This window comes from Carex rostrata, chromosome 23, assembly GCF_964058835.1.
Source record: "Carex rostrata chromosome 23, lpCarRost1.2, whole genome shotgun sequence".
NCBI classification, from domain to species: domain Eukaryota; kingdom Viridiplantae; phylum Streptophyta; class Magnoliopsida; order Poales; family Cyperaceae; genus Carex; species Carex rostrata.
This window is the reverse complement of record NC_135940.1, coordinates 1,052,308-1,074,455: the sequence shown is the minus strand read 5'-3', so window position 1 is coordinate 1,074,455 and position 22,148 is coordinate 1,052,308. Positions and strand designations below refer to the sequence as shown.

The 22,148-nt window shown below is 34.4% G+C and overlaps 2 protein-coding genes and 1 long non-coding RNA gene across 6 annotated transcripts; 2 read left to right on the top strand and 1 right to left on the bottom strand.

Moving 5' to 3' along the window:
• The first annotated feature begins 1,710 nt into the window (after positions 1–1,710).
• On the top strand, positions 1,711–5,383 carry LOC144575164 (cation/H(+) antiporter 15-like). Its single transcript, XM_078325280.1, has 4 exons — positions 1,711–2,420; positions 2,923–3,924; positions 4,057–4,672; positions 4,767–5,383. Exons 1-4 carry the CDS (start codon positions 2,151–2,153, stop codon positions 5,381–5,383), a joined length of 2,505 nt encoding a protein of 834 aa, XP_078181406.1. The 5' UTR covers positions 1,711–2,150.
• Positions 5,384–6,592: 1,209 nt separating this feature from the next.
• Positions 6,593–11,065, top strand: LOC144575011 (vacuolar protein sorting-associated protein 32 homolog 1-like). Of its 4 annotated transcripts, XM_078325125.1 has the most exons (7): positions 6,594–6,765; positions 7,050–7,169; positions 8,141–8,240; positions 8,471–8,556; positions 9,021–9,112; positions 9,602–9,719; positions 10,099–11,065. In XM_078325125.1, exons 2-7 carry the CDS (start codon positions 7,080–7,082, stop codon positions 10,660–10,662), a joined length of 1,050 nt encoding a protein of 349 aa, XP_078181251.1. In that variant the 5' UTR covers positions 6,594–6,765; positions 7,050–7,079; the 3' UTR covers positions 10,663–11,065. The 4 variants fall into 4 exon arrangements, with proteins under 4 accessions (XP_078181250.1, XP_078181251.1, XP_078181253.1 ...); XM_078325124.1 differs by having other exon boundaries at positions 6,593–7,169; XM_078325127.1 differs by lacking the exon at positions 6,594–6,765 and having other exon boundaries at positions 7,033–7,169; positions 8,157–8,240.
• Positions 11,066–18,185: 7,120 nt separating this feature from the next.
• Positions 18,186–22,148, bottom strand: LOC144574929 (uncharacterized). The gene is made up of 3 exons (XR_013518312.1): positions 21,671–22,148; positions 20,055–20,163; positions 18,186–18,454 (listed from the first exon to the last, which is right to left on the bottom strand). It is a non-coding gene; the product is annotated as an uncharacterized LOC144574929 (long non-coding RNA).

Genomic DNA, 22,148 nt, shown 5'->3' with positions numbered 1-22,148 from the left:
AGGTCTAATCCATCATATATGTCATAATAATACTTAATTGTAAGATGTATGCAAATTTTATTTTCAATTAATCTTTGATGGCACTGAAGTGATTTCTCGCGCGCATAGATATCAATTATTATTATCTTAATTATAAGTTTGCATATTAATTATATCATTGTTTATATATGTGACTACATCAGCACTATTTGCAATACTAAATATGATGTGACTAGATAAGGATATCATTTTTTTAATGGATGCTAAATGTAGGATCAATTTAATACAAATTAAAAACTTTAAGATCAAAATAATATATACAAAACTTTAAACGAAACGATAAATGAGATAAATCCGATTTTTTTATTTATATCCAAAAAATAAATCAAATTACAAAAAATAACTACTTCGGCATTGAATTTCGAAAACTACCCAATCCGGTTACCTAGTAACCGGATTTTTATTTTTTTTCCGATTACCCAATTCCCGGATTAGTGAAATGGGTCCGGTTATTGGTTAACCGGAAATGAGCAAAAAGTTTGGTATGGTATATGTCCGGTTAATGGTGCACCGGTTTTGTTTTGTTTTTTTTTTAAAAAAAACAGAAATTATTATTATTTTTTTATTTTTTGTATTAAAATATTAGAAATGTTGAATATATTTCTTTGAAAATAGATGGAATACAATATAATTTGATTTATTAGAAAGACTGCAACAAATAATCTGAATTAATATTTTTCAGGTCGGATTTTTCGCGGTTGTAAGAAAAATTAATATATTTTTTTATGTGTTATTGGAAAAAAAATAAAAATGCTTAGATTCCGAGTTATTGATCCCGGTTCAAAAGTTACTTCTATGTAATCTAGAAAATATTATGATCTTTCTAGTACATTTAATTTATTAAAAGTTATATCTATTTTGAAAAAAAAAACAAAAACTTTAATTTATTTAATGATTATTATTCAAAAATAATTCTCAAAATAGATACAACTTTTAATAAATTAAATGTACTACAAAGATCATAATATTTTCTAGATTACCTAGAAGTAACTTTTGAACCGGGATCAATAACTCGGAATCTAAGCATTTTTATTTTTTTTTCCAATAACACATAAAGAAATATATTAATTTTTCTTACAGCCGCGAAAAATCCGACCTGAAAAATATTGATCCGGGTTATTTGTTGTAGTCTTTCTAATAAATCAAATTATATTGTATTTCATCTATTTTCAAAGAAATATATTCAACATTTCTAATATTTTAATACAAAAAATAAAAAAAATAATAATTTCTGTTTTTTTTTAAAAAAATAAAAAAAAATAATAATTTGTGTTTTTTTTTTAAAAAAACAAAAAAAACAAAACCGGTGCACCATTAACCGGACATATACCATACCAAACTTTTTGCTCATTTCCGGTTAACCAATAACCGGACCCATTTCACTAATCCGGGAATTGGGTAACCGGAAAAAAAATAAAAATCCGGTTACTAGGTAACCGGATTGGATAGTTTTCGAAATTCAACGCGAAGTAGTTATTTTTTGTAATTTGATTTATTTTTTGGATATAAATAAAAAAATCGGGAGCTAAACTATATATAGAGTTATTTGTGTGATTAATTTACTAAAAAAATAATAGCATAGGAAATTACAAACGTCTAGACCCCTAAATAATTGAACTACATTTCTGATTTGAAAATTTTGTTTCATTATTGATTTGTTAATTCCGGAAATTATTTTTCCTAAATACAAAAATCACCCAGCTTGATGGACGCTAAGTACCAATTTAGCCATGACAAGCTGTATCTAACATTAAATTAAAAGAGAAATTGTCTGGGTATTAACACTCGATAGCGAAAATTAAAAAAAAAAAAATTTAGAAAAATGAGAAAAAGAAAGAATTTGAATGGACTGTGCTGTATATATTTGTGAAAAACAATATATAATATCTCTTGTCAAGAGTTACAGATAAAAACTGACTCGCTGTATCAAAATTCTCCTAATAGGTTTCACATCTCTTTAATTTCTTCATGAAATCTATCCGCCAGATTGCCACCACCTTCCCCCACCTCCCTCCATTGTTCCTGTACTCCTCTGAAAACCAACAAGAAAACATAGAAATTAATCAAAGAAAGAGGAGAAAAGGGAACAAATTAGGATCCAATAAAAAAAAATGAATATTCCTCCAATAGAGAAATCGGTGTCTTCTGTAATACCGGACCTCATTTTACCACCTACAAACAACTCGGCAAGTTTCCCGATGATCTGCTTCTCGCCAAACATGATCATTACCCCTGGCATTTTTAGGAGCGCAGACCATAAACCGTATCTCTACGCCGTCACCTTGTTTCTCATACAACTTCTGATTGTCATTGCTACCAGCCGGGGCATGCACTTCCTCCTGCGACCTCTCAAGCTCCCCCGGCATGTCTCGGAGATCATTGTAAGTTTGAGTCGATGATAATGCACATGCCGCTTAATTTGCATTTTTCAGATAATATTATTAGGAAAAGAAGATGTCAATTGATTGGTTATTTTTTGACGACTATTTTTTATTATAATTTATTATCTTCTTTTCAAAAATCTTCTGAAAAATTTAGGCGTTTGAGTAAATAGTAAAGGAAATCATTTCAGACATTTGAGTCTACTATGTTAAGAAAATGAACAGTTTGTGAAATGTGCACACCATGGACATGGTCTTTTATTATTGTTATTTTATTTGTAGCAGACAAAAGTTTAAATCAACAAATTTATATACAATTGTGAAGTAATTAAAAGTGTGTTAAAACTAGCTCACATAAAACTAATAAAGTAGCATATCATTTCAGAGCTCGCTTAAACAATTTATGTACTAAATTCTTCTAATTTTCTCTCTCTCTTTTGCATTCTTGTTTTTCTTTGAACAAACCTAATCATCAGTTCTTTTGTTTCTCAATTTCTCACAGGGAGGTTTTTTGCTGGGGCCTTCAGTTCTTGGCAGAATACCCAAAGTTGCTATGACTTTATTTCCTCCAAGAAGCCTCTTTCCCTTAGAATCACTAGCCTATCTCGGCCTCGTTTACTATATCTTCACCATCGGCCTCGGGATTGACGTTCCGTCGATCCGTAGTTCAGGCTGGCGTTGCTTCTGGTTTGCAATTGCTTGCACCTTCCCACCATTTGCTCTTGCTGCAGTTTCAGGATCCACATTACACAAGAAGCTCAACGAACAGACAAACCAGGTCGCTTTTGTAATTTTTATTAGTGTATCTTTCTCGGTTAGTGCCTTCTCTGTCCTAGCACGCACCGTCACCGAGCTTAAGATAGTAAGCACCGACATAGGCAGGTTGACACTCTCGGCTGCCATATTAGTTGACAGCTTCGCTTGGTTTGGTTTGTCTGCTGCGGTTGCCATATCAGAGAGTGGCAAAGATTTCATGTCAGCTATATATACAGTTCTAGCAGGCACCATATTCTATGTTGTGTGTTTTGCATTAGTAAGGCCAATGATGCGAAAGCTTTCCCAAAGAGCAATTTCGGGGCATGGAAACGTGGGAGAATTCGAGGAGGTGGCCGTCCTAGCAGGAGTTTTGTTATCAGCATTCCTTGGAGACTTAATCGGCATACATGCAGTGTTTGGAGCATTCACGTATGGTTTGGCAATACCGCAAGGGCCGATAAGTGCATCATTGGTGGAGAAGGTATATGATCTTGTTAGGGGAATATTATTGCCATTGTTTTTTGTATGTAGCGGCTTGATGATGGATATTTCCTCGATCAAGCATGTTGAGCTGGCACTATATATGGCGGCGCTGGTGCTCGTGGCGGCTCTGTTGAAAGTGTTAGGTGGAGTGATGATAGCAGCTTGCTATGACATGCAAGTACACGACGGAGTATCTTTTGGGTTGCTAATGAACACCAAGGGGGTCATTGAGCTAGCCATGCTCAATGTTGCCTTCAACAAAAGGGTAATTAAGTTGTCTATTATTAACATTTTTTTACAATTGTTTATGCACAAAATTTGTTTTGTTTAGAAATGATTCACCAAGAAATTAAGTTGTCTATTATTAACATTTTTTTCCAATTTTATTAATGCCCAGATCCTTGGAACTCAAGCATTCACCATCCTAGTCATCATGTCTGTTGTCCTGACCGCAATAGTTACCCCCTTTCTAAACTCTGTGGTCAAACCAACGCGACGATTAGTGTTCTACAAAAGGCGGACGGTGCACTGGAATGACCAAGGATCCGAGCTACGCATACTCGCCTGTGTTCACAATCCGCGAGATGTTCCAGCACTCATTTCTGTCATAGATTGCACTTATCCAACCATACACACGCCAATATCAGTCTCAGCAGTTCAGCTAATCGAACTAACGGGTCACACACCTGCCTTGCTCCTACTTCATGACCCAATTATGTCTGGCCATGGCAAGTACGGGATTCACCTCCAGGCACAGTCCGTAGCTGTTGCGCATGCATTTGAATGCTATGCACAGCAAGCAGGTGGTGTTTTTGTTCGTACTTCGGCTGCGATCTCACCTTTTCTGACGATGCATGAAGATATTGTGGCAGAAGCAGAGAATTGTCATGCGGCAATGGTGCTGGTTCCATTCCACATGCAATTGGCAGTTGATGGTTCATTAGAGGTTTCGTCGCACCCATCGGTCCGTAATGTTAACAAGAAAGTTATGGAGCTTTCCCCGTGCACAGTCGGTACTAACAATGTTATTCTTAGTTGCAGTTCAATATTCTTGTGATGTGAAATTTGTGGAGCTATGGCTTAATTATTAATTTTTCAAAACAACAGCTGTCATTGTTGATCGAGGCATCGGTGGATTTTCCGCACATGGTACTGCACTCCGTGTGGGAGTACTCTTCTTCGGTGGCCCAGATGACCGCGAATCCCTCGCTCTGGGAAGTCGTATGATGAGCCACCCTGGCATCGAGATTTCTATTGTGCGGTTCATGACTACGAGCCGCAGCAGCAGCAGCAGCACAAGCACAAGTTCCGTAAATTCAGAGGATGCAGAAATAAGAGAGCGGCATATGGATGACGAATGCCTCCGTCTATTCGTAGAAAGAAGTGCTGTAGCAGTGTTTGATTACCGTGAGCATGTAGTAGCGAATGCGGAAGATACTGTGGAGGCAATAAGGAGGATTGAGTCAGAAGGAAAGGAATTGTTGTTAGTCGGTAAAGAGCAGGGCTTGGTGGGGTCGAGACTAACTGCCGGGATGACTGAATGGAGCGAATTTCACGAGCTTGGGCCAATTGGGGATTTGTTGGCATCAACCGATTTTGGTGCCACAGCATCTGTTCTTGTTATACAAGCACCACTGCGTGGCCGTGGGTTAGCAGATAGCACAATATCTGGGACAATGCCCGAGGAATCCGTTGGGGACAGGGTTTCGACTGATCAGAGCTAGATAGTTTCAGTGAATACGGAGGCTAGGGGCTGTACACCAACGATCACCATTACTGCGTTCGATCAACTTCTGTACTAAATGCACATATCAATTGAAGCCTGTGCTGTTAGACCTCAAAAAAAGTTTGACAAGTTAATTAGGCTGATCAAGTGATCTCACCCGGGTTGTGCTAATTTGTGTATATAATTAATGTTAGCTCTCACTTTCTAGATTAGATTACATGCATTCAACTAGGGTAAATTATTTTTTACCTCGTTTTGTGATGTAATTATGCATTCAATGTACCTCTAGATGCAATGATTTGACTGTGTACCTACTTCACCAAAGGAAATAAAATAAAATAAAAAAAACTTGAGTGAGGCTATGGTGATATGCATATTGCAGAGGACTCGGACTGAGGACGTGCACGGAGGTGCATATTAGTGCGTGTCCTTACTATGCAATATGCATACCAAACCTTTATTTTTATTTTTTATAATTTATAAAAAAGAGAGACAATATCCACAAAATCTATCAGGGAAGAGAACGGAGAACTCTGCAATTTTCTTGTCTACCGTTACCGTCAACCATACAAGCTTCAACTCTATAATATCAATCATTCTATTCTACTAAAATTCTCATCCAATAATTTCAGAGGATTGAAAGAGGATGGAGAACACACTGCAATTTTCTGACTGATATGACCTTTCAAACCATCTCGCTTGCCATTTTAATTTTCCATCTATCTCTATTTCTATATATTAGATATACTCTGTTTTAATTCTGAAAGTTCTGAAAAAGGGTCTATTGTTTAAAAAAAAAAAAAAATCCGTGCGCATATGTAAGTCTGCGTACTGAATTGATGCACAGATCCAGTCTGTGAACTGATTGATATTTGTATGCATTCTCAGTCCGCGTAGCGGCGTAGGAAACCAGAAATGAACGAACAAGTGATAATCAATTAATTTTGATTTATTAAGGTTGTAACAAAAAATATTTCGGCATCAACAAATATTGTCAAAGTATCTTTAAAAAAACAAATATTGTCAAAGTAGTAGAAGTCTAGATTGTACAAGACTGAAATGTGGACATAGAAAGGTCTTTTCTACCTTGGAACTTTCCTTCAGGTCAACAAATTATTAATTATTAAATACACTCGGACCATGGTCGGTGCACTGTCATTTTCTCTGATGAGGAGGTCCACAGAGACATTTCTACCAACCCTGCCATTTTTTTCTCTCCTCACATGGTCACACCCCCAAACAGTTTTATTAAAATATCTTGTTTATGTACTATGTAGAATTCAAACACTCAAAAACCCAACTTCAATGAAAATTATTGATGCAAATTTCAGTTTTTAGGAAGAACGGTTGCCAGATTTGACAAGAATATTAATTTCAGAGGTTATCACTTGAGCAATTTTGATTAATTACTGAGTTTATCTTTTTGCAAAACCCATCATTTTATCCTGCTGCTATATTGTGGGGTTTATTATTTAGATATGGTGTCTAAACTAATCTCTTGGGTTTCTAGAAATAAATAAATAATTTATTTCCTACAAGTTGATTGAATGAGCTTTTGGTTTTCTAGAAATAAAAGAAATTATGTTGCTTTTTTTAAACAGTCATCTCTAATTCATCTCTTCTTCCCCCCCCCCCCCCCCTCTCTCTCTCACTCATACACGCAGATACACACAATCACAGTTGAGATTTTGAAAATGAACTTGTTAAAGAAGCTTTTAGGGAAAAAGAAGAAGAGTACTAAGAAAGCACCTTCAGCTGCTGATAGTATTGATCAACTCAGTAAGGTACTTCAGTTATTTAATTGAAAATTTGTGATCTTACTTTACACCTCCCAAGTTAAAATCTCTTAGATATGTAAACACCAGAAGTATGTTTTCTTCCTTCCATGTTTTTAGATTATATTTTCCTTTTTGTTTTTTTTTTTTCTTTTCTTTTTGTGTGGGGGTGTTACGTACTATAGAAGTACCAAAGAGTTGAAATTTCATGATTTTACTTCGCCAAGAAGTAAAGATATCATAATTAATTGCCAAAGTTCAGAGATTTGCCTAAGCTATCTCTAATTTGACCAATTCTTGTTTTGAATTTTCCTTGGTCTACTCTAGGATACATTTCTTTTGTTTATATATGCCCTGTAAAACTTACTTGATAGCAGCCCTATTATTTTTTTTAAAAAAAGACTCAATAAATTTGAAGCATGTTCTGAAATATAAATCTCAGAGAAGTGTTTTTCTTCCAAATTAAGAGATATATATAGTTCCATAAGAAATAGAAACCTGGAAAAGAGGCAACTGATTTCTAGAGTAGTAGGATTCTCAAAATTGGTAGTCTGTTTGATAAAATAAAATATATAAAAAAAAAACATTCACATTTCCAAGTAGAACTAAAAAGCTTCAAATTGGCCCCATAAAATCCACCAGGGATCTGAAAAAAATTCAATATTCAATGATCCGAAACTGGTCCGACCAATACCATGATCAAACTTATAATAAAAGAAAATTGAAACCAAAAGACTAGAAGAAAAGTGGCCCAAGACCGGAACCCACCCTGATTCACTTAAAATTTTCCAAAAGCTGAACTCAATCCAATTCTGCAAGGCACTGGACGTTCTTTGGTACCAGTATTAGTACAAATATGGTACTGGACCAATGTTCTTTGGTACCGGAACTAGTACAAAATATAGTACTCTTTGCATAAACTATTTGATGCCTCTCTGTTTTTCCAATAGGTTACTATAATTCTATTTGAACAACTGTAGAATCTAAATATGCTAGAGATGAGAGAAAAACAACTTCAGGAAAAGGTCTCTGGAGAAGCTGAAAAGGCCAAGGAATATGCAAAACTGAAAAACAAAACTGGTAAACTACTCTGATATGTGTAATATTAAGAATATTTAGTAGCAAATAAAATTCAAATTTCTGAATCATAGATTTACTCTTGGAAAAGAATATAATCTACACTATTTCAAAGGAAATTCACCGAAATTTAAGTAAACATAAGCTAAACACATTGTACTCAATCATATTTCTAAAATGGTCCCTGCAAAGTTAGCATTTTAAGAGAAATATTTCCTTGGGCTTTCTGTCAGCTGCAATACAAAGTCTCAAGAAGAAGAAACTATATGAGGCACAAATACAACAGCTTGTGAACTCTCAGTTACGACTTCATGATCAGGTACAAGGATTTGCATCTTATATGCCTTATGAGTGAGGCTATGGTACTATGCATAGCGTGGATTGGTCTGTAGTATGAATTAATATCTCCGTTTTCAAAGTCCATATAACCGATCTGAACCGTTCAACATGATATACATGTGAAAATGTAGTTGTAGATCAAATTTTACATTTTTTAGACAAGTAGATTATCACTTGATCTAACAATTCTAGGCCATTCAAAAGTAGTGATTTTCTACCTATCTAAAAAAATAGTAAAAAAATTCTAAAAAATGTAAAATTTAGTATGGAGGTACATTTTCATATGGAGATCATGTTGAACGGTTCAGATCTACTATTTAGACCTTCAAAACAAAAATATTGATTCATATTACGGACCAATCCGTGCTATGCATAGTACCATAGCCTCACTCGTACCTTATTGTTTCATGAAGCACAACATCTGAAGTTAAACTATGCAAACAGGTGATAACACTGGAGAATGTAAAGGCAACATATGACACAATCGATGCTCTCAAATCAGGCTCTGCAGCAGTTCAGGCTCTTCAGCAAGGCTTGTATGCTTCAGTTCCATTTTGCTCATTACTAGCTCTACTATCATGTACCAGTTTTACCAGATACCAGAATTCCTTTTCATAGAAATTTGCAGAGAGGAGTATTTAGTTTCTAAGTTGCAAAGAAATCCCTGAAATTTTAGTATGCACTAAAAGACCCTGCATTGTTGAAGAAATTAAAAATGAATGCCAAATATTAATTAGTTAGCTTTTGGTACATTGTACTTATTATATGGTTGCATGCTGGTAGTGAAAACAATTATTACAATTAGAATGGCATACAATTTCAGATTGTTGAATGATGTTTCAAGGATAATTAGTTAGATTCTCATTACTTGGGAGTTAATAATTTTGTATGAGAAATATGCTTGTTAACACAGAAAAGTAGTTTTCGAAACTATACTGTAATGCCATACATAGAGCTCATGGGTTAAATTCACAAGGTATAAATTAATAAGTATTGTTTCTATTATTATGGGTAAAAAATTATAGGAGCATAGATGAAATACAGAAGGTCACAGGAGAGGACACGAGAGAAAATTTTGAGAGTATAAAAGAGATACAGGATATGCTATCAAACCCAGTTGGAAATTCGGCAGATTTCAACGAGGTTTATTATCTTCTATATCTTGTATATAATTGGGTATTTTGCAAAGTTACAGCCTGATTTGTCCATTGACCACTTTTTTATGAAGCCAGTGTGCTGATCTTGAAGTTTGTATGAACTTCTTATAATTTGATTTGGTCGAGTCAAAATAACAATTTCAGGGCAATTTAGTCAATCGTACTTGACAATTACTCTTAAACCTAGCACCGTATGCAACGCCAAATTAAATTGAGCATAGTACCATTGATGAAAAATATTGGGCGTGGTCTCCATTATAGTGCTATACTAGGTGTAATGTGCAAAAATTATTATTTTTTCCTTCTTTCATGATTTTAAGAATATATAATTTATCTGAGTACTTATTTTTTTCCTCTTGAGATAGGATGATTTTGAAGCTGAATTAGAGAAGTTGGAAGTGCAAATTGTGCAAGGGGAGGTACCCGCAGCTCCACTTCACCACGATACGGTTTCGGAAAGTAACAGCAAACTTGATGTAGATTCCTCTGAGTTACCAACAGCTCCACTTCATACCAAATCACCTTCTCAAAGCATCAACAATGCAAATACATTGTCTGAGTTGTGTTCAACTCAACCTGCCAAAAGACCAGGTTTACTGAGCACAGACAATGCAAATGAATTATCAGCAACTCAACCTACACAGAGAAGAGTTACAAGAAGTATAAGCAATGTGATTGAACATTCGTCTCAATTACCTGTAACTCAACTTGCCCGAAAAACAGTTTCACGCAGTGCTACAAATGTGGGTCAACACTCATCTCACTTACCTGGTATTGTGCCTACCCTGAAAACTGCTTCCCAGAGCATCACAACAATTGATGAGTTCCCTCAAGTACCTGCAACTCCAGTTACATGCAATACCAGGAATATGCATGAACAATTTGCAAGTCCGGCTCCCCGAAGAACAGCTCGACAAAGTGTTGACTAGCATGGTGTCAATCTAGTTACTATGAATGGAGATGGATCACAGCACATTTATTTTTAACTGGTAGTACATCAATGATATATGGTTCTATGTATGCTTTGCTTGTATATATGTGTATCTGAGGAGTGAAAAAATTACTGCAGCAGTCTGGTTCTTTTGACATGTGTAGAGTTTTTTTTTTTCTCATATTTGCAGCTGCTTGATTTTTTTTTCCTGTTTGTAATTTCAGGAAGAGATCTTTGTAGTTGTTTGAGATTTGTTATTAGCTAACTGCTACTGTATAGGTTTTAGAGTTGGTGTTATATAGGCTAAAATGAGAGTGGTGTTATATTAGTCAAACTCCTCTTGTCCTATCTGTCAAAAATCATCGTTAGTTTTGCTTTTATTTAATAGAAGTTTAAATAAATACTTGGGTTCATCAATTGTATACATTGGATTACTTTTATCATTTGTTGGGCTTTGACCAACAAGCTGGCCTCATATTTAATTGGGCTCCTCTTCAGTACAAGGTCCCATCCGATAGTCCTCGATAAATCTTCACCGTTCATTTTCTAAGATGGGCTGGACAATATCTGCACAAGATTCAAAAATCTAACAGAGAAGGAATGGATGTCAACTTGTCAAGGTTAAATAAGTAATTATGATATTTCTCCTTATGGTAGATTGATTGATTGTAATCTTAGAATTATGTTTCCCAACCAATGTAACATTTTACTTTAGACAAGCTCATGGAATTATGCAAAACATTTTAGATTAAAACAAAATTCTAGTTCTCTGTAATACAACCCATGCCATGAACAAGAATAATTTGAAATGAGTCAGATGATGAGAATCTAATAAGATACACTGATATCATTTTCATGATGTCATTACAATGCACTACGTGTACTCCCTGCTTTTATAACCTTACGGCTCGGCAACACCTCTTAATCCGTATTAGGATTAAGTCTTAAGAAGGTTTAAGAAACCAATGTTCGATTGTCTTAATCCGTGAGTAATAGTTAAGGAAACTAAAGGAAGGGGTGGAGGTGCCTTAAGCCCTGAGCAGAGGATTAAGATCCGAATAAAAGGAGATTAAAGGAGATAATTTTAATCTGTGCTAAGGTACTGATGCTCGACAGAATTAAGCGGCTAAAAAAACTAAAAAAACCTCCTTTAGCTTTAAATAAGAAACTCTTGCCGAACAGCCCCTACAGTTCCAATTGCTATCAGAGTTGATAAATGTACTGAGATATATTTATTAGTAGCTTTAGTGTACATCAAATTTAGAATGCATTCTTTGAAATTTTTGACAATATTAATTAAAGGTGTCCCAATTAAAAACTAGAATTAAATATATGTCAAACATCACTTCAGAAAGATACATGCAAATTTTGGTTTGATTTCAATTCTGTTGCTTATTCATCAATCATTAAAATCAGCTGTTGTAAGTTTAATTAAATTGTTTGATGAATGATTAAATCACCTTTATATTGATTCGAATTTGATACATACGAATACTAAAATGATTTTTTTTTTAAAAGCACTTGCATTTTTTAAATTTTATTTAAACAATATCGTTGATACTATCCTTTTGGAAAATGCAATTTTATTAAAATGCACCTTTTCTTTAATACGTAATTTCTTTTAAGAAATGCAAAGAGGGAAGAATTCAATTAGAAAAGAAAAATACACACACAACATACAAAATTGATTACTTTCTTGAGAACATTTTTTTTCCCTTGATAAGGAAATTAAACAATGACTTTGATATAGCCTAGAACAAATTGGAGAGTATCATAATATAGAATTTTACTTGCGTAAGTATTTATTTTTATAGAGAATTAGTTTTTAATTTAGCTATAAAATATTTTTTTATTTTTGGTTAAAAGTTAGTAGGAAATTTTATTGAATTAAAAGAGTTACAAACTAGCTATTACATAAGATTAGACTACGAGTGTCTGAGAAAGCATATAGTTGTAAACAAACTAAAAACGCACAAGGACTGTGCATTCTATTGAGATCAAATTAGTTATCCTTGCTTCATGGAAATGATAGGAGCATAATGACTATTTTCTCGGTGTACATAGTTGTCATATTCCTTCTGGCAGACTATATCGGAGAAGGCATTGAATCAAACCGAATTGAGAATTGAATCAATCAGACCGAGGCAGTCACCACTCTGAAGCTCCAAGAGAGGCACTGAATCAAACCAGACCGGGACAGTCACTACTCAGAGGTCCTAATGAAGAACCGCCAGTGTGAAAGTTAGAAAAGGAAGGGAAAAGAGGAAGAGTAGAAAGATAGCACATAGCAAACGCCAACAGACAACCAACACAAACAATGACATATAAAGTAAGTATCTATATGTACAACTCAATCCACCCACTCTTACATTGCTAAAGAGAGGAAGAAGAACTCGGAAGAAGAGAATAAAAAACGAATCGCTTGTCATGAAGAATAAAAACTCCCCAGAAAGGCGAAGTGAAGAGCTGGGACCAGTTCTAGGAAGTGGAAGCACCGAAAAATGATGGCCAGATCCGTTAGACGGAAGCACCTACTCAAATGAAGACAAAACAACGAGTAGTGACTAAATACACCAGACAAAAACACCTACTCAGATGAAAGAAAGAAGTATTATTGTGACTTCTCACATAAACATCACCCTCTTAGAATGAGTTACTTTCGTCAGAAACATAAAGATATTATTTTTTATATGAGAAGTCGCACATACAAAACCGAATGAAGATCTTTTACTACCGATATTATGATTTAGAAGGATAGAATTCATCTTTTTCTTTAACAAAAGAAAGAAAAAGAGAAAATTTCAAATTTTAATTTTTCTCAGTGCACTTGCAACACCATAGTAAAGACTAGAATAGTCTCTAAATTTTAATTTTTCTCAGGAACATTTTGCTTTCGGTCTTTATGTCATGATTTAATTCTTTTGTGAAGATCAAAGAAAGGAATATCCATTTTCTAAAGAATCAATGTCGGCGTTGGATTTTTTTTTTTTATTGACCCTTATCTTGTTTTAAAATATGAGTTGGGTCAAGCTATTCAATATGTTTCAAACCCATGTGAATTAATATAGAGAATTTTCTCAATTAGTGAGTTTCGAACACATGATCTTTTACATAAAAATTTTATGTATTTGTCACTAGATCAAAAATAGATTCTTTCCTTCACCCTTATCTTATTTCTGTCCTTTTTTATTTTGTTTTGTTAGTTTATCATAAAGTTAAAAATAAAAAAATAAACAGTGACAAATATCTTTTTCGGTAGAGATCCGAATTAAAATTTTAACACAAAATGAATTTTAAAACCTAGGAGGATAATGTAGATCTTGAAAATAATATTGTCGGTTATAATGAAGACTTAAAGTTCAAATTATAGAAGGAAAAATAGTGTACTATTTATAAATAGTAATTCATATTATGCATTAAAAATTGAAAAGCTACCATATTATCCCAAAATAGTTAGATCAAATAATATTTGTGTTTTATTTTAGCTTAATGTTTTAAAATAAATTAATAAATCTACTATCAAACTTACACCGACTATGATATCTATCAAATAATTGATTAAAAAAAAGTTCAGTGTTTAGAAATAATAATTGATATTATGTATAAAAAATTGTAAAAAATCCCATATTTTATCACAAAACAGTTTGATCAAATCATATTTAGTTATTAACAAATTATTATAGCTTAACATTTTAAAATAAATTAATAAAACTACTTGAAAAATAATAAATATGTTTAAAACATACACCAACTATCTATTAAAGAACACATCTGTACTTCAAATCAAATTGCAAAATTGCTCTCTTCTGCTTTTTTTTCTGACCCTTTCATTAACACAGAAAAATAAATAAATGATGCTACCGTCTAGCAAAACTAAGAGTTATGTACAAAACTAGCAAATATATATGAATAATAATTAAGAGTTATGTACAAAACTAGCAAATAATAAATAGAATACTTGCCCAACAATTGATGCTACCGTCTAGCAAAGAATTTGGTACATCTGTATTTTTTTTTGCATTATCTTTAGGTTCTCTAGAGAAAACGCAGAGAAATGCCTTTATAACTCCAGAAGTTTAGTCCATCGAATAATCTTTTTCTTGATTTGGAAAAGATTATTCGATGTGGGTCCAATAATTATTTTTCTTTATAACTCCAGAAATTAATTTAGTAAGTTTCAGCAATTGTTGGTTGATTTTTTTATTATAATTTAAATGTGGGTCCAATAATTTTTTCTATGAATTTAGCTCATAAATATTATTACTCCACTTAATGTTTGATATATTTTTTTTATATATACTTGAATATTATGATTTACATATTCATATATAATTGAATGTATATTTGTCTATTGCATAATGTACGTATATTTAGTTATTTTAGTATAAACAAAATTTGACAACTTTTACGTATTTTGGTAAAATTAAACTACATTAATATTTATCAACAATTGTCTTATCTTCTAAACTCATTAATTCTGTCCATTTTTATTAAAACCCTAAAAAAAAGTTTTTACAAAAGTGCCCCTGTTAACTTTTTTTTTAAAACTGCCCCAACCGCTAGGGGGACGGGCAGCCCACGGTCCTAGCTTTACCGCCTGGGGGCCGGGCGGTTTATTTATTTTTATTTTTAGAGATCTTAACATTTTTATTTAAATAATTTTGTAAAGTTTTAGTTTTCTTGTTTTGCTTTCTATCCATATGCATAGTATTTTCCTATCTCATGCTTTCCTTAATTCGAACTGCTTGACCTAAGTACGTACTTTCCCTATTATTCTTTGCCAGCGAGTAACTACTAACGTTACGAGCGAGCCAGGGTCCTCCTCCTTCATCCGCTCTACTTCTCCAGCGCTTACCTGGAATGCGTCCGTTCACTTTACCCTCAGCCGGAAACGCAAAATAAGGATCGCACGAAGGGCAGGATTGCATTTCTTCATAAATACCGGAATCGAGAAAAAGCGGATTTCACATTAGATACTTACTATATATAGTCAAAAGAGTGCTTTTTTTTTTTAGGCACGGGCTGCGTTGAAGAGCCATGTGAGTGCTCTTCAAAGATTGGATCTAATCCATCACTGAGAAGTTGAGCTAAGGCATCCAGTACTAATCTATCCTTGTCGGCTGGTTTAATAAGTGGTCCCAAGTCCCCAGGTTTCTTTGGTTTTGGAATAAAGGAGCGATGCATTTCGCTAAAAAGGTTAGTCGATTCCTGGAGTGCAAGTTGTATTTGCTCAACATCCTCCTTGGTGTGCTGGTCGCATCCTATCATCATTTTACGAGAGATTTGCACTTGTCCTGTCTATTCTAGTGTATGCCAAAAAATAAGACATTTGATAAATTTATGAAGTGATGTCGTAACTCTTTATAACTTTGATTTTATTTGATTTGTCAGTTGGATATCACAAGTCTAAATATAACACTAATTAAGGACTTAGCATTGATTCTTAAATTTTCAAGTTCTGACAACTTGTTGATATTTCAAAAAAATTGATTAAATGATATCTTGGAGCTTTGATCTTATTCTATTTATTTCTAGTATAAAACAGTAGTTTAGAGCTACTAAAATATGTTCAAAGCTTAAATTAAATCTCTGTCCATGCACAAAGCACCCTAGACTGAGCAGCCAAGCACCTTTGCTGGTAAATCAGCAAGTCTGGACTGATATAGGGACCAAACTGCAAAAGTGATTACACCAGAATGTAGAGCATTCAAAAATACACAGAATTGACACAAATGTCAATTTATTTGGATTTTTCTACAATTAGTTATGAATTTCTAAAGTTCAGCTTCTAAAAAAAAAATTAAACAGCCATATTTGGCTAGAAAAGTCGGATTTGTGCGTATAACCACTTTTCGGAAAGGGGGGGACGAGATGGATTCGAATTTCACCCAGGAAAATCTCTTGGGAAATTTTCGGACATCTAAAGCATCAGAATTGCAAAAAAAAAACGTCGTTTAGTACCTCAAAAATTCAATTTAAGTTTTTTATCAACAATAGACATGCAATGATCGGTATTTTATTTAGTCAAAAGCCTAAGAGATTATTAAAAAATTATCCATATAATTATTTTAAAATACATTTACTATTTATTGTGTATGTTTACTTATTCAAGCAAAAAGTATATGTTGACAATAATCAAATAATCCAATTATTCTCTCTCTCGCTCTCCAATTATTTTCTAAAAAAGAAAGAAGTTGACATCATTGAGGCAATCTAACTATATTTTCTTGTGTATATTTAAATAAAATAAATTAATAAGAATCAATGCTAAGTCCTTAATTAGTGTTATCTTCAGACTTGTGAAATTCAACTGACAAATCAAATCAAAGTTATAAAGAATTACGACATCACTTCATAAATATATCAAATGTCTTATTTTTTGACATACACCTTAAACAAGAAAACTAAAACTTTACAAAATTATTTAAATGAAAATATTAAGATCTCTAAAAAAAAAAAAAAAAAGGACTGCCCCTGCCTTAGGCGGTCAGCTAGGACTATGGGCCATCCCCCTGGCGGTTGAGACAGTTTTAAAAAAAAAAGTGAACAGGGGGCACTTTTGTAAAACCCCGGGCGGTCAGCTAGGACTGTGAGCCGCCTGTCTCCCTGGCGGTTGGAACAGCTTAAACAAAATGAATAGGGGCACTTTTGTAAGGAAGCGTCTAATTGTCCACAGCCTTTTGTCCACCATTTGTCCACAGGTTTGACTTGTGCGAATATTGTAAAATTACTTCTATATGCTGTATAATTATATAATATATCACATAAAATATATCAATTAATCACAAAACATCCAGCAACTATTTAAAGTGGTCCCATGATAGTTAGAAAAAGATTGCAACTTGCACAACATGACAAAATAAATGTACTTTCAAATTGTACTTTTGGAAATTACAATTATAGGAAGTTATTGGTAGTTAGAGTTAGTTATTAGCGGTTATTAGCGGCTATTGGCAGTTAGAGTTAATTATTAGCTTCCGCACTAGGTTGAATCTTGTATACTGTAAAATTGAATCTTGTATACAGTAAAATTTTCAATTGAATCTTATATACTGTAAAATTGAATCTTGTATACTGTAAAATTGAATCTTCTACACAGTAAAATTTACAATTGAATATTGTATACTGTAAAATTGAATATTGTATACAGTAGAATTTTCAATTGAATCTTGTATACTGTAAAATTGAATCTTGTATACAGTAGAATTTTCAATTGAATCTTCTATATTGTAAAATTACAAGATGAATACTGTAAAATTAACATATCAATACTCCATATCACATCTCTATCATCTCTTTCCTCCAGATTTCCACAAGATGAATACTGTAAAATGACAAGATGAATACTGTAAAATTAACGGGGCAATACTATAACATTAACAGATCAATACTCCATATCGCTTCTGTCACACCCCAAACCAGAAATTCTGGATTAAGGTGTGATCAACCTCGCCTCGTGCTTAATGAATGCTTAATTAATCATTAAGCACGCAAGGCTAATCATAAATAATAAATCAAACAGCAGCGGAAGCAAAATAATATAAATGTCAAGCATCAGTCACATAGCAAATAAATAAACATACACATACATAACATATAATTCGATCCACCTCGGATCCAAATAACACCATCTATAGAAGGGGATACATAATCTATCGAGCCCGTATATATAACACAGGAAATACGGGACTCGTAAACCTAATCAAAAGCCTAACCCTAACTAGGTCAAGTGGTATGGCCCTCGGGGACAGCTCCTGACATCTCCTGCTGCGGACCGCCAGAACCTGTACCTAAAACCCACGAAACAACTTGTGGGTGAGCGACGAATCGCCCAGTATGTGACCCAGAATTATCCCCTCAGGGATCCTCTACGGTCAAAGCACTTTTATTTATAAAATGAATACAATTAAAAATATGCACATGTGTGAACCTATATTAATAGCTAATCGAATTTACAATACTTTTGAATGATGCCATGATGCGATTATTCTATTATGCCAACATGCGAAATAAACCCAAAATAAAATCAAGGTGTAATATCGGATATAAATCAAGTCGGAATCCAGTACTCCTTGCACTATGTGCCCAAATACAATAACAATAATAATAATACGAATAAGTAATCACCCCGTGCCGTGCCAATAGTATCAAAAGAATCGAATAGTATAATCCAAGGACTGTGATCAGAGTGCAATGATACACGATGCCTAGTGACATCGAGCATTGCTCCACAAGATAATAGCACACTAGCCGATGGTTATACCTTTACCAAAAGAATCTGAATAATATAATCCAAGGACTGTGATCAGAGTGCAATGATACACGATGCCTAGTGACATCGAGCATTGCTCCACAAGATAATAGCACACTAGCCGATGGTTATACCTTTACCAAAAGAATCTGAATAATATAATCCAAGGACTGTGATCAGAGTGCAATGATACACGTTGCCTAGTGACATCGAGCATTGCTCCACAAGATAATAGCACACTAGCCGATGGTTATATCAAATCCAATGTGTCATCTCGCCTAACGATTCATCACCCAAACATATCCAATAGGAGAAATCATACAATGCAGGTCGTAAAAATAAGTCAATCAAAAGTAGTGCCAGCCTCGAACTGGTGCACTAAAGTGCCACGGCCTCGAACCGTGCAACACAACGCCACGGCCTCGAACCGTGTAGCGTAATATCAAAAAGTAGTGCCAGCCTCGAACTAGTGCACTAGAGTGCCACGGCCTCGAACCGTGCAACACAACGCCACGGCCTCGAACCGTGTAGCGTAATATCAAGGCTGCCAGTCCAGCTGCGCAGCCCTGAAACAATGCCATCGGGGCCTCGAACCACCGATGGGGTAACCCGTCCTAGGCATGTAGCTCCTAATGTAGGTGGGGAATCGTTCGTACATCCGGACTCTAACCGGTGCACGTAAAAATGTAAAATGAACGGAAAACATATATAGTTCCAACTAGTACATATAATATAAATCCTAAGGCCATCCGAGAATCAAGTGACGCTCAGCTCAGTGGCTATCAGGCCGTCCCATGCCAAGTGACACAAGACGGAACGAAGTCACTCGGCCCTGCTCAGCTCTCACCAATGCATGCATATGCACGTAGAATAATAATATATTGTCTTCTACGGGAAGAAGACAACTAATAACCTAATATTCTAATCATATATATATAATATTATTTAATTACTCTACTCTTAAAATACAGTAAATTCGGATTTTTCAGGGTTTATGCAATTCTACCTAGAGTGCAGAAAAGGATAAACATGCTCTACATTTTTAATGCAGCTACTTAAAAATAAAGTGCGAATGTCAGGTCAGATGGAACGACTGGTAAGAGTACGCCCACGAAAAGAATAATTCAGATATCCCACACCTGTAGGGCTGGAGTCTATGTCGCTAATAATCAGCGTGATCCGCGTATGCTCCGAACTGCGGGTCAGTCGGATCAACCCAATGATCGAGCTCGTACGAAATCTGCTGATCTGAAATTACGTAATTATAACTAATTAAGATCTACTCTAAATTATTCTAACCTGCGCCCCAATTAATATGTTTATGTTAAATTCTCGATTAGTTCGATTTATAAAATTTTGTCGATTCAGTCAGTCTGACTGGACCAATTTAGTCAAATTGACTTGATCCGGATTCGTCATGAGTAACTTGACTTAATTTAATCTAATTATATTTGAAGATGAATTGCTTGTTTAAATTTTAATTTATGAATAACTTAGCCAAAATTTTCATTTAAATAACTTCGTTATGCTACTTTTAATTAACTTCCTAAATTTGATCAAGTCTAAAATGAAACATCTAAATTTATTCAGTTAAGTGGGATTTTGTCATATAATTAATTGTAATAATTAATAAGAAAATTATAAATAAATTTGGTTACTTTGATTCCGGTTTGTATAAAATTTAAAATGATATTGTCACAAATCTTCCTTAATTCTATTAAGATGTGTTAATTTAATTTATACCTAAAGTTTCATTAAATTAATTTACTGGTTTGGGTTACGTAGATTTGGATGTTTTAATGTGTCGATATTTTATTTGATAATAAATGAAGTGCTCAGCATGAGGCAAACATTTCAATAACGGTGAACTTAATTTGAACAATAAATATACTATGTAATGATGCACATAATTTTATGTCACCTTATAGTTAATCATGTTATAATTCAAATTTTCAATTTAGTTCTATGTTTATATATATCGCAACAATATCATATAATGATCAACAAATTTTTAAGGAATATAGATAGTCAAATTCGTAAGAATAAATCAGGGATCTGAGAAAGCTTGAATCAATTTTACTTATTTTATGTAGTACTAGAAGGGACTCAATTCAAATTATTTTGGATATTCAAATTGCATCCGGTTAAGACTAATTTTTTTTTTAAAAGATATATTAAGTCCAACCCAACAGTTCACACCATCAAAGGCCGAGCCATATATATATAAAATAAAATAAAAATAAAAATGTATTTTATTCATTCAAGCCCCTCTGAAAGAGGTTATTGTATAACTATTAGAAATTAACATACTAGCCCCTTAATTTATAAAAATTCACAGTTAGGTCTTGTTAATTCATTAGTGCACTAGTACAAGCACATTACCATTAAACTTAGCATTCAACACTAATTGAGGGGGCTCGGTTTTGAGTTGCAAATTCACACATTTTGGAAATCAAACAAGAACCAAATTGTAGCCGAGCAACCATTCGGCATCCAAATTCACAAGTAAATGAGTCGTGACAACTAATCGACAACAATTTCCATATCAATGGGTTCAATTCAATACTCGATTTCATATTCAAAAGACAACCAAGTAATCTAACAACACCTCAATGAAATTAGATACGAGGACCCCGACAACAACCAAAATATACTAAGCAATACACTATCAAGTCAAAAGGGTCGATGCCCTCGTGCCATCACAAGGCAAAACAGAAATTAAAGAGGGATGATAAGAAGGGCACAAGCAAGTTACCGGCTTTGCTTCCAAATCCATGTCGCGGCGAGAGTTGGTAGTCGTAGTCGGTTGTTGCCTTCTCCACCTTGCTTCTAGCCTCGTCTCAAGCTTCACAAGCGCAAGCACACAACAAAGCACAAGAAACCCTTAACGGGTATGAGCAAAAACCGCAACCCAAAATATGAAAGAGGAGGGAAATCCCAACCGGATTTGGTGACATGAGTTTGTAAAAAGAGAAGAAAAGAGAGATAGAGACAGAGAGGGCGGGTACGGCACGGGTTAGGGTTTCACGGGAGGGAAGGGGAGGCGAAAAAGAGAGAGGGGGGCGGCACTGTTGTGGTGTTTCACGGACCAAGAGAGAGGAGAGAGTGGGGCGGGGGTTTGTGGTCGTGTCACCTCAGTGACAGAAGAGAGGAGAGGGGAAGGAGATGGCGAAAAGAGAGAGGGAGGGGTTGGCGTAAAAAGAAAGCAGAGGGGGGGGCGCTGGTTTAGGGGA